Below are 13,147 nucleotides of genomic sequence, written 5' to 3' on the forward strand. Positions count from 1 at the left end.
TTGGCCCCTTTTTTCGATTCGACCATCGGACCAAGGTTTAAATGTAAGCTTATATTAACAGAAAACTCAGGAAAAAATTTCAAGTTGAGTATAGGAACCGTTTTCGAGTTGCGGGGGAGGGGGGGAAGGGGTCAAAATCCGGCCTAATTTTTTGCTGTTTTCTTGTTGAATTGATGTACTTTCAGGGTTCTTATCGTTGTTTACGCATGTTAAGCACATCGATCCCTACGTATTTTTAACCGTAGAATCAATTTTCAAAGGTTGCCGAAACGATAAACTTATCGATTAAATATATTTTCAGCGATGATTTTTACGGATTGGAATATTTTACTTTCGATTCATTAATGAATAAATGCACCTAAAATGACTGAAGCACACCAAATGATACATATTTTGAAACGTAAAATTGATCTTAAACGGTGACGAGTCGATTCATCGATCAGTTGTATCGAATTTTTGCGATTTTCCGTAACTTTTCGGGATTGAAATTGGATTTGCTCCATCCGAGATGATTGGAACACATCAATTCTTACATATTATTACCATAGAATCGATCTATAACCTTGACGAGTCTATGTATTGATCGGTTGTATTAAATTTTTGGGATTTTTTTTTATTTTTTGCGGAAAATAGATGGTTCATCAGGATTGAGATCGGTGCTTCTCCATACAAGATCAGAGAAATGAGCCCATCATGATTGGAGCACATTGATTCTTATGTACTTTTACTTGTAAAATCGATATTTAATGTCGTCGAATCAATATACCGATTGGCCATATTTAGCCAACTCGAGGGACAGTTATATCTTCCTTCAAATAAGATAGTCTGGAATTTTCATACTGCTCCATAAAAAGATATGTGTTTATCTTTTCTTAAATCATTTTAAGTGTAGTCATTCATTTACTCATTTACTCTGGTGTCAATTGATTTGATTACGCCAGATTAACAGAAAATGTAGTGTGGGGTGCATTCCTTCATTCTCGTTTTGATTAAAATAAAAAATTATTTCCACCTCAAGAAACCACCGGTTTTCTGTAAAAAATCGCAAAACCAAAACTCGAAATTTGTTGTGCTGCTTAGTTCGAAATCGAATATTCAAGATTTTCGAATATTCGCACAGCCCTACTGAAAAGTAACACCAGCAAAAATATAATCAGAGGGAATGCACTGCTCATCTCATGGGTTAGGCCCAAGGAAGGGTTGGACAATAGGCGGATTTCATATTGAAATTTTGAAAGGGTAAATAGCTCACCTATTTTTTAATAACCTAAGTTCACGCTTCCTTGCTTGATCCTCTGCCATTAGAGGTACTCCAGGTAGGGTAGATCCTTGCGTCACCACTGAAGATAAAGAGAAACACTTAGTAAAAGAAGCCAGAAAACGTGTAAATGGGCATAGCAAGCTCAGACATTTTGCTTTACCACGAACAATGCTTCACTTGTGTGCAATTGGAAAAATATCTGTGAGTGATGTTCTCAACATGTCGGCACTGTGAGCAATGAAAATCTACTGTCAATTAGGATTGGCCAGAGATGATATGAACCTCTTTTCTGCATTCAAATTTAAGATTTTAATTTTATCTCGAACCGGTTTTTCCTCTGGTGACTGCCATTATGTTATGTTCTTGGATCTGTGTATGTATGGATTATGGGCATGGATCTTTCATGTATTCTCAATAACTGGGTTTACCATTCGAGTCAGACGATTTTTCGAGGGTTTGTTTTAATTCGTCCTTTAGAAAAAAAAAAAAAAAAATTTAGATAAAAACTTAGGCTACATCACTGGCACTACCGAATTGAGAAATAGCTTAGAGATGGGTGATCTCGGATTTGAGGCACTTTGAAAAGTTATTTGTTGATCCAATCCCAATGAATGAGTCGCACAAAACAATTGCCTAGCAAATGAGTTCTAGCACCAGGGTAGCAAAAGCTTCTTGACCATGCAATAGGCAGGTATCATGCAAAAATGGGAGGGTAGGCGTGCATCAGCAAAAAAATTGCGTACTTTCCACAAAGAAGTGAAAAACTTGTGTTCCTCAAATAATCACAGTGGCAAATGTACACATATTCCAGATACACAGCGATTTGTGCATAGAAAACAAGAAAGGGCCATCCTTGTACAAATTTGGAGGAAAACAGTATAATTAAAATAGGAAGGCAAATTTGAAAAATGCAAGGGCTGGGAACTTTTGGCATCTCTGCCTACGGCTGCATGTCATTTAAGTAATACATATCACACTTTGATTACGTTACAGAAAATTACTTCAGAATTCGTTTTTCATTTTAGTCAGGATATTGTAGAACTTACCAATTTCACCTGGTACGAAGAATTGCCCGTCTTGACCGGCGTATTGGACTATTGTCCCTCCTGATGATGCATTTGTCATTGTAATTGATTGAATACCTTGAGCTCCTTCTCCTTGACTACAGAGTTGCAATGAACCTGCAGGTATTACTGGACAAATATACCAAATCAATTTCAGGGAAATATTTAAAAATAACATGTGATCACAATTTGACTCATAGTATGAAAATATTTTCTATTTTGAAAGATCTTTTGATTCAACTAGGAGGATATCTCCTCTTGGCACAAAATTAACAGTCAAAAGTGGATTCTTCCCTACATCATTGCAGCACTAAAGTCATACAGTCTTCAGAGGGAGAGAGAAATTGACAAAAAAGTCATTAGTGTTTGTAAAATCTTTCATTAAAACATTAAGCACTTTCTGTACTGGGTTGAGACCATTCTTACATCCAACTAGAGGCTAAGTCAATATGAGCCCAAATTTTTCTTAATATTTGACTTCTTTACTACGTAACAAGCTCCAAAAGGCGTAAGACCAGATTCTGGTAGAATCACTATTGTTTTAATTTTTGCAAGTACTGATACACTAGTTAAGGCTGTTGATTCGTTACAAGAAACTTGAAAGAAAACGTTACGAGAGACTCAAAATGAATAACCATAATTGGCCAAATCAGACGTAATTTTGTATTTAAAGGTCAAAACTGACGATTGTCCATGACCCTGCCATTGACAAGCATGTGTGTCATCGATTTATTGATGACAAGTAACCTCAAACTCAGGGCTAAAGGGGATTGATGAAACTTCTGAAGGAGCAAATGTGTTAATCAGGAGTTCAATAGATGAAAAAAAAAGATAAATAACGAAAAATTCCTCTTGCTGTTGGAGAAGATTCTTACTTTGTAGATTTCATTGTGAATGACACAAACCTTCAGAGATAAGGGTTCTTTGAAGCCTTAAGATGTTTTCAAATGACTGTTATGGTAAACACATTATCAGGGACTAACCTGTCGGGTAGTGCGTAGGCAAGGAATGTGAAGATAATTCACTATCAAGGTTAGAATCACAATCTGAATTTGACGACTCCACTTTGCAGCCTGCCATGAGAAAAGAGACAAGATGAAGAAAATTAAAATGAAAGGTCTGATGAAAAAAACACTGGCCAGACAAAAAACCACAATTGTGAGAACTATAATTTTCTAAAAACTTAAGCCTACTTGCAAGGAATGCCAGTGAGCCAGTTTGGCTTAATCTTTTAATTACATATTATGAAAGTACTAGGTGAAGTGAGTATGCTGAATTTTTTTCAGATTTTTTTGAGCCCTCTGTCCTGAGAAATCTCACTTTAAAAACACCAAAAATTGAAGGTCTCTGGAACGTTTTTGGAATCCGGGCTGCAGGCGCGGGCTGAGAGCACACGTCACACTTCATAGGTAACCCCCCGTTTATTCCGAATTCGTTCAAAAAATATGGCTGCTGCCCGGTTTGTTTATAATTAGCTAATGTTCCGGTTTGTGACTCTATGACATATTGTGATTTATGAGTAAAATTTGACGAGAAATTCACTACAACACTCCGTTTTGTCCGAAACTAACTCCTGCTTGATTTTCCATTTTCATTGTATTTTACAACTTGGAGCTATAGCCTATCGGCTCATTGTGATGTGCATTCTGAAACAAAACGTCAGTTCTCACAAGTTCAAACCCTGACATTCTTTTCTTTGATCATTCTCTTTTCATTTGCGCCTCAAATCAAGTGTTTTGTAGTTTCCTTATCTTAAGCATGCGGTTTTGAATTCAAGTAAGAGTTTGAAGTTCACATTTTTTTTAGTATTACAGCCTGTTGACCCCTCCAACTTTACCGATGTGATTTCATGTAGTTCAAGGTTCCTCTGGTCCATACCAAGTGATTACATATCAAAGATGTGTCTTATGGTTCTTCTCATTAGCAATTTAGAAGTAAATTAGAGACGACAATAACTTAATCCAGTCCTGCCCCTTTCTTCGGTGTTTGTTCGTGTCTCTTCTTTATGCGTGACCACTCGAGTGCATACACAGGTACTGTAGGTTAGATAGGTATTATAGCTTATTTTCTATTAGCAGTACCTTCTCTTAAGCGCTCTAATTCATCAAAGAAATTCCACCAGTTGCAAATAATTTTGTGCGTAACTGATGAGTGAATTTGAATACCTCCTTGCGGTGACCTAAAGTTTCTCAGATCCGTCTTAAGTAGGTTTTGCATGTAAGCGGTTACTTTTGCCAGATAAAATTCCTGCTCTCGCAGCTTCACATTACTTAAACTTTGATCTCTGATTCATCAATGAATGACACTCATGGTGTCATTCATCATCAATCAGTTCAAAGCTATTTCAACAATGAATCTTCAAACGTCCGATTGAGGAAGAAATTTTCCGGTGAGTGCTATGGCTAAATCGACATTACAACGCAACTTGTGAAGGTATCAACCAGGACATGATCATCTGTCTCGAAGTGAAAATAATTTTCATTTCATTATACAGTTTAACAGGTAAGATAATCATAGTTATTTATGTATTATCCGGTTACACATACAACTCTTGTGTAACATTTAGTGTAAGTATGCTTAACTTTGTGGATAGTGATCAATGACAAAACGAGGAAATCAGTGGCATGGCCAATCTGAGAAACCACTTACCTAGATTCACTAAGTTTTATTCTGATTGCTTCTCTTGATGTCCTAATTAAAAATTATTCGACAAAATTTCTGAAATGAGAGTGATTTTTCTCTTTTATGTGCTGAAAATTCTGTAAGTATTCCAAGCATTAAGTCAACTGGTTTTCCTTCTAAAATCAAAACTTAGGGTTGAAATTTTGAGCACTGTAATTAAGATGTGTAATTAATGCATTTTGCCATCGATACCTATGTTTTGCTTTTATATTTCCTTTGAGATCTAGGTATCATTTCTGGTTAATATTAACTGTTCTTTTCTGACTGATTTTCATGGTAGGATGTAATTTCATGACTTTTTAAAATCCTACCATCCATATCTGAGAAATTCTGTGAACCAGTTGACTTAATCAGAAATACCAGGGATACTAGGATAATCATCTCATAATTTTCTCGAAAAACCGAAATAAAAATTCTTAAAGTTATGAGAGAAAGCACTTGAGAAAAATTTCCATATTTATAGATGAAGTGTAGCCTGTATTTGAATTCACAATATTTCAAATTTTCCATAGGGCTTACGTCCTGCAGCACAACCTTCTTTTTCAGGGCAGGAAAAACACCATGGAGCCTCCATCATTGGTAACTTCCAGCTTAAAGCTTACAGATTAGTTCATCAATGCCTCAGTGGAGAGAAGCTGTTGGATTACTTTACAGAGATTAGATGTAGAGATTAGAGTTTATAGATACATAGTAGAATTATCACTTACCATGTAGGTATCACTTCCTCATGAATCTGTATCGGTTGATACCTTCGTAAATTGCGTTGTAATGTCGATTTAGCCATAGCACTCACCGGAAAATTTCTTCCTCAATCGGACCTTTGATGATTCATTGTTGAAATAGCTTTGAACTGATTGATGATGAATGACACCATAAGTGTCATTCATTGATGAATCAGAGATCAAAGTTTAAGTAATGTGAAGCTGCGAGAGCAGGAATTTTATCTGGCAAAAGTAACCGCTTACATGCAAAACCTACTTAAGACGGATCTGAGAAACTTTAGGTCACCGCAAGGAGGTATTCAAATTCACTCATCAGTTACGCACAAAATTATTTGCAACTGGTGGAATTTCTTTGATGAATTAGAGCGCTTATGAGAAGGTACTGCTAATAGAAAATAAGCTATAATACCTATCTAACCTACAGTACCTGTGTATGCACTCGAGTGGTCACGCATAAAGAAGAGACACGAACAAACACCGAAGAAAGGGGCAGGACTGGATTAAGTTATTGTCGTCTCTAATTTACTTCTAAATTGCTAATGAGAAGAACCATAAGACACATCTTTGATATGTAATCACTTGGTATGGACCAGAGGAACCTTGAACTACATGAAATCACATCGGTAAAGTTGGAGGGGTCAACAGGCTGTAATACTAAAAAAAATGTGAACTTCAAACTCTTACTTGAATTCAAAACCGCATGCTTAAGATAAGGAAACTACAAAACACTTGATTTGAGGCGCAAATGAAAAGAGAATGATCAAAGAAAAGAATGTCAGGGTTTGAACTTGTGAGAACTGACGTTTTGTTTCAGAATGCACATCACAATGAGCCTATAGGCTATAGCTCCAGGTTGTAAATGCTATTGTTGATGTGCTTATGTGTTTGAAGCGCTTGATGAGCTTGATGAAAGGGAATAAATTGGGATGTAATGTGTAAGACAGTATTACTTATGATATAACGATAATAATTTACATAAACAGGGATGAAAAGGGATGATTTGGGATAAGTCTAGTGTGTTAAATACAGTAAAACTTCGATATAACGAACGTCGATATAACGAATTCTTCGAATTAACGAATTTTTTTCGCGGTCCCGAAAAAATCCCAATCTTTTCAATGTAAAATAAATTCTATATAACGAATTTCGGTATAACGAATATTCACTTTTACGAAGGAAATCTTCGGTCCGAGTACGAACTTTACCGTGTAAATCGAACTCGATTTAACGAATGCACGGGAATTTCCGCGCGCCCGGCAACACCGCGGGGGAGAAAGCATGCTTGTCTTCACCCGCGTATTGTACGTCGGTATCGGTGCAAAGGTCATTTTCCAATACGGCGGGATTGGGAATTTCCGAGGCGCACATGTTTCTTCGAATAAACGGGGTGATTAAGGAGCTACGTGAACAGTGTCCATAGTACCATTTCAACCCCTGCCGTGTGCTCCTCACTACCGCTGCGCAGTTTTAAGCAGTGTTTTCCTCCAACTGACGCTGCAACGCCACGCGCGGCGCACGACCGGTCTCCAATTTGATCCCATGTACTGCTTTGAACGCGGCACTGCTCCCGGAGCAGTGCTGCGTCCTGCGGCGGCCTAATAACTGCAATATCGACGGTGTAAGTCGGCAATCACATAACTCGTTTGCGGTGTCTGAAAATCTCCGCCTCTATGTTATTTTTTTAGAGGAGAACAAGTTGACATGATTCCTTGAAGTTTTTGCAGAATTTTCTTTGCATAAAGAAGAAAAATCACTGGAGTTTTAAAGTATAGCCGTTGAGTAGTTTTCCGTTTAAAAAATAAAGTATGATAGGAAGTCTGCTACGTCGCAAATCGAGTTATGTGATTGCCGACTTACACCGTCGATATATTTTACGCAATCAAATGGCAACGGGCGCTGCGTGGCGCCGCGCGACGGCTCCTAGCCAGTTTGGAGGAAAACACCGCTTTACTGATCAAGTGTTAACCGGGTGTTCCCCGCCGATTTTCCGTAAAATATCGTCATAGTTTAAGAGTGGTGGGGGGGGGGGTGTACACGAAACTGGAAAAAACCGAACATTTCAAAAAAATTTGTGGCCTAAAATCGGGGTTTCCGCGGTTTTCGATATAACGAATTTTCGATTTAACGAATTTTTTCGCCGGTCCCTAGAAATTCGTTATATCGAAGTTTTACTGTACATCAATTATGTTTGATGTGTATGTTGTGTTTTCAAAGCGTTTGTCAGGTTTAATGTATTTTTTGTGTTCTATGTTTTTTGTGTTTGTTCTGTTTGATGGGTGGATGCGTTTGATGTGTTTCATTTGTTGGTGTGTTCAGTGCTTATTAAGTGTTTCATGTGTTTGTTGTTGTTGATGTGTTTGCACATCAAATACAAGAAACACATCAAACATTATGTGTTTTCTGTTGTTGATGTGTTTGCACATCAAATACAAGAAACACATCAAACACAACCAACACATCAAAGACCAAAAACATACAAACCACAACAAACATAAAAATAAAAAAAAATATCAAAGGAGCTTTACAAGCATTAATTGAAAGTTATATTAAAGATGCATATAAGAAAACATTTCGACAGTGGCGTGAGTCCGCAATCACATATCTTGTTTGCTGTGTCTGAAAATCTTCGCCTCTGTTTTTTAAAGGAGAATAAATTGACATCATTCCTTGAATTTCATGCAGAATTTTTTTCGTACAAAGGAAGAAAAATCACGATAGTTTTAAAGAATTGCCATTGAGTAGTTTTCCGTTTAAAAAAAAAGTATGATAGGAAGTCTGCGACGTTGCAAACCGAGTTATGTGATTGCAGACTAGCACTGTTGATTTTGAGTTGTTCAAATCATGCATTGAGGAGATAAACCTTGCGGTTAAGACCCGGAGGGCCAGAAGGCAGAGCCTCTTAGTATTTAAAAAAAAATTACCGGCTATTTCTGCTCCGCCTAAATCGTTTAAAATTTTTCTATAGGAAGGCCGCCTTGTGAGGATATCTCTTCGTTTCCTTGTTGAGTCGTCTTCTGCTGATAAACTATCGTCACTATTAGCTTCTACAACCTGAAACCAAGAGAGTGGACGAAGTTAGACTTATCCACATTGCTTTGACACAAGCAAGACACAATTGCAGAAATTACTGCATCTTGGAATCTGGATTCCGCATGTAATTAGGAGAGCTTTAAAAAATTAGCTCCAAAAAGGTTTACTTTATTGCATGTTATATTTTTTTAAATATATGAAATCTCTGGACTGCCTAAAAAGTTTCAAAACATTTTTGGAAAGTTTAAGAATTTGTCTAAATATTCAGGAAATCGAATGTCTAATTTCAATTAGCACAGCGCGGTCCACACATTACATCTTTTTGCAAGAATCTGTGAAGATGAGAAAGGTTTTTCCCCCTTCTTCTATCAGGACTCTTTGTAACTTTGGTAGGAACTTCCAAGAATGGCCTGAAGTTCCAGTACAGCATGAAACCGATTCAATGTAAGGCAATTTTAAAAAACATGACCCCCTCCCCTTTGACACTTGCTACTAAATGGACTATTTGGAAATGCTACTACGGGTATGGCAACATTTCCAACTAAGGTTTGAAGGTTTGAACCAGCAAAAATCGAAGGCATAAAAGCTCAGATTCGGTTTCAGCGCTAAAAAATACATAGAAATCATATTCCAGAAAGTTTTTCGCAAAATTTTTCAGGTAAAATTGAGTGGAGCGGTTGCGTGAAATGCACCACCGCGGAAAATGCCCTTGGAGACCGTAACTTTGGCAACGCCGCGGAGCCGTCTCGTTACGCCCTAGGGACAAGTCTGATACACGAAATTGTAGCATTTTGAATCTACTTTAATTTGGGCAGGTACACTTACCTTCTAAAATTGCTGGAAAAAAAGTTACAAGCAAAAAACCTTTAAAAAATGAAATTTTGAACATTTTGGGATTTTTTTTGGCAACCTTGTAGTGAGCATATTTTTTATCAGAAAAATTTTGGACCGGGTGGAAAATGTCCGTAATTTTATCTACTTTTAGGCAAGTTTGTACACACTTACTCGAAAAATGAGCAGTTTTGGCGATATTAGCCGAAAAACGAGAGAAAATCGCCGATTTTTGGCGGTTTTGTTTTCGATTTTGGGGGTTTTGGGGAGGTTCTCATAAAATGTCGCAAATTTGGATTCTCGTTAAGGACCCTTTATGGATGAGAAATCAGGTGAGAAAAAAAGTTCCGCTCTTAAAACCGCATAGGGGTCATTATTATCCTCCAATGACTGGACTAATACGAATAACGTTTTACTTGAAGGTGCCATACCGAAAAATAAAGTTTTATTGGACGGTACCCTACCGGCAAATAACGTTTTGTCGGATGGTACCGAACCGACGAATAACGTTTTATTTTTCAGTACTGGACCAACGAATAACGTTATATTTGTGACGGTGCTGTATCGCCAAATAACCACTACAATAAAAAAAAATAATAAAATAAAAAAAAAAACTTTGAAAACTGCAGGAATACATAAAGACTACTTGAGACGCACAAGAGAGTATCTTTGATCATGTAGTCCTGGTAATTCTTTAAGCCATTTTCCATGTGATTTGTAGACTCAGTGATTCGAAGGACGAAAATTGAAATAGTTACTCGGCAGTTGCCAACTTGAAGGCAGAAGCTAATGGATTGAGTACAACTACCTGGAGGGTTTGGAGACTGCCTTGAGTTGTTTGAATGACAGAGTTCGGTTTGCTAACTAGGATGACGTTCCCTTTAGTGAGCACAGCAGGTTGAATATTCCCTGTTGCAGTTTGAATAACTGATTGCTGGTTGGCTTGAATAACTGACTGCACCTTGAAACAACAAGACCGTTAAATGAGAGACAATAACTAGCTGATAGTTATAGTATTAGTCTTTTCGCTCTTTGCTAACACTGTTGTTAAATATTGCGACAATGCTTGGAGTACAATATATATGATCAGCTGAGGCAAAATTTTCAATGGCGAGATTTTTGTAAGGTTCAGTCAAAAATAAAATTTTGAAGTAACGAGACGATATAGTTTTTGGTGTTCTATAACAATACCTTGCTGTGAATTTACTTGGTGCATCTTCGTGTCTAAAAAGAGAATCAGGCAGGGGCGTGGCGTGAATGATCGATTATCGATATTTTCTCATTTGTAGGTATGGTAAAGAATCGATTATTAAGGTGTTCGCTGCGAACACCCTGTTTATCGATCCTTTCCCATAGGTGTAAATGGCAAATCAATCGATACATCGCAAATCACGCCACGCCACTGGAATCAGGTGACATTTGAATTGAATAATGGGTCAATGGCATCCTTTTTTTAAAATAGACAGTTTTAGTGATGACATCACATTTCGAGATAAATCGCGGTTTTAGTCCTAGTGCCCTAACTGGGATTCTGTTTGTTCTATTTACATGGGATTCCCCTTAAGGAATGGAAAGTCAATTTTCAAACGCTGATTGTGGGGAGTCTCAGAACGTTTCTGCCGGATTTTCTTGCGATTATGAGTTCTTTATATCCTCAAATGTACGTTTCTGTCTGGTGAATCCTCAATATTGCATCGGATGAATTAATTATACTCAATAAATCGAAGCGAATTCCGAAAAAGAAGTTCATTCCCGTTCGCGACTTCCTTTAGACACGTTGTTTGGAATCAGGTATTTGGGCCTATTGGCCGGGTACTTTTCTCATTATTGTGTTTTAGTTCCTCCGTCCAAAGTAATTTCTTTAATAGCCATAGAAGGCATAGTTTTTTGTGTTTATTTTCGTTTATCTGTGGATTTTGTGAAGGCTTTGTGGCACATTGTGGTAACCTAACTCCTCATGTAAGTTACATCATGCAAGTCTCAATTTCGTCCCCCGAATCCCACGGGAGAACACTCTCTGATCCTCCCGGAGACCCTGGCTCAAATCCGACAATCACTACTTCGCCCTTATCCAGCACTCACATCGTCTCTCATCCCTAGTAATGCAACTCATTCACAAGGTTCTACCCTCGAGAAAGGCTTTCATTTTAAAAGACAAACCCAGCCTAAGATATCTTCCAAACTCACCTGCTCCTTTCATTGTATCAGTAGCTGAAGACGGAATCGGGAATAAACACCCAACACTAATTGGAGAATTCTTCTATAAACATAAAATTGAAGGTATTAAATCTATTTCCAGAGTGAATGAAGACCTTGTTAATATGGAACTACTTTCTAAGAACTATGCTAACAATCTGGTGGATAATAAAACTTTTCTCATCCCTTATGAAAATTGCTCCTGTTACATTCCACTCAAATATACCACTTGAAGAATTATCGCAAATAATGTACACCATGAGTTAGACATTGATAGTATAGGTAAATTCCTCAGCGAAAAATATGACAATGTTACAAGCGGAAGAAGAATCTATAAGAAAAATGAGTACAAAGCTCTAATCCCAACTTCAAAATTAGACATTTTTTGGCAAGGTACGACCATGCCTGATTTTCTTTATATTTTCTACGCCAAATGTAACGTTATCCCTTATATCTACAATGTAACTAAATGTCTAAACTGCTTAAACTTAGGCCATCGTGCCGAATATAACGGCAATCTTACCTGCAAAAGCCACAAACTATGTCACAAATGTGCTACTGTACACGTAGCTCAAGATATTTGTCCTCATGCTGTTAAATGCTTTCACTGTTCCGAAAACCACCTCACTTTTTCTCTAGTATGCCCAGAACTAAAAAACAAAAAGCTATTAAAGAAATAATGGCTTATCAGAAAGTTTCCTTCGCAGTAGCATCAAAGATCTTAACGTTAAAAAATGAAAACCTCAACTTCAAACCTTAACGAAAGCATTCAAAGTATCCAAAATAACTCAAGGAATAGCGAAATAAATTCTCTTGAGGTAATACAAGCTGCCAATTTCCCTCCATTAAATAATTCTTTCTCTAACCTATCTGAACCTATGGAAGTTGTTAATAGTTATAGGTATTCTATGGATGATTTAAGGAGGACATATTCAGATGCAATGGCTTCCCCCTCACCTACTAGGAAAAAATCTAAACACTCCTCTGATGACTCCTTCCCCTCTGCCCAGTGGATCGAGAAAAATATAGGAGTGACAGGGGTGCCGGAGACTACTCATACTTTAGGTCCTAAGAATGCAAACTCTAGTCCTTCTAAACTCACACAGTCAGCATCTTCTCTTTCTCTCTCGAGCTTTTCGAGAACGAACATTATGGATAAAAATTCTCTCTCTGCTGCTACCGCCCCTTCAACCCAATCCTCTTCTCCCTCTAGAACCCAACATTCTAACCCTTCATCTCACAATGCAATTCCTTTACAGGAATCTAATAAATCTCACCAAAAACCATAAAAAATCACCTCAGCCCCTCTAATCCGCACAGTCAACAAAAATACCTCTCAATCAACTAAATCTTCACAACCT

The 13,147-nt window shown here is 37.5% G+C and overlaps 1 protein-coding gene across 11 annotated transcripts in view; it reads right to left on the reverse strand.

Annotated features, from left to right (window-relative positions):
• CrebB (Cyclic-AMP response element binding protein B) overlaps window positions 1-13,147 on the reverse strand; it is a 60,100-nt gene that overhangs the window by 15,365 nt on the left and 31,588 nt on the right. For 10 of the 11 annotated variants that reach the window (XM_072300178.1, XM_072300179.1, XM_072300175.1 and 7 more), the window contains 5 exons: window positions 10,396-10,551; window positions 8,651-8,780; window positions 3,309-3,398; window positions 2,308-2,454; window positions 1,253-1,340 (listed from right to left, as the gene is read on the reverse strand). In XM_072300178.1, the coding sequence (XP_072156279.1) occupies window positions 1,253-1,340; window positions 2,308-2,454; window positions 3,309-3,398; window positions 8,651-8,780; window positions 10,396-10,551 (611 nt within the window). The remainder of the gene's footprint in view (window positions 1-1,252; window positions 1,341-2,307; window positions 2,455-3,308; window positions 3,399-8,650; window positions 8,781-10,395; window positions 10,552-13,147) is intronic. The other variant, XM_072300202.1, reaches the window with a different exon arrangement.

The sequence above is a fragment of the Bemisia tabaci genome, chromosome 1 (genome assembly GCF_918797505.1).
Source record: "Bemisia tabaci chromosome 1, PGI_BMITA_v3".
Taxonomy (NCBI): domain Eukaryota; kingdom Metazoa; phylum Arthropoda; class Insecta; order Hemiptera; family Aleyrodidae; genus Bemisia; species Bemisia tabaci.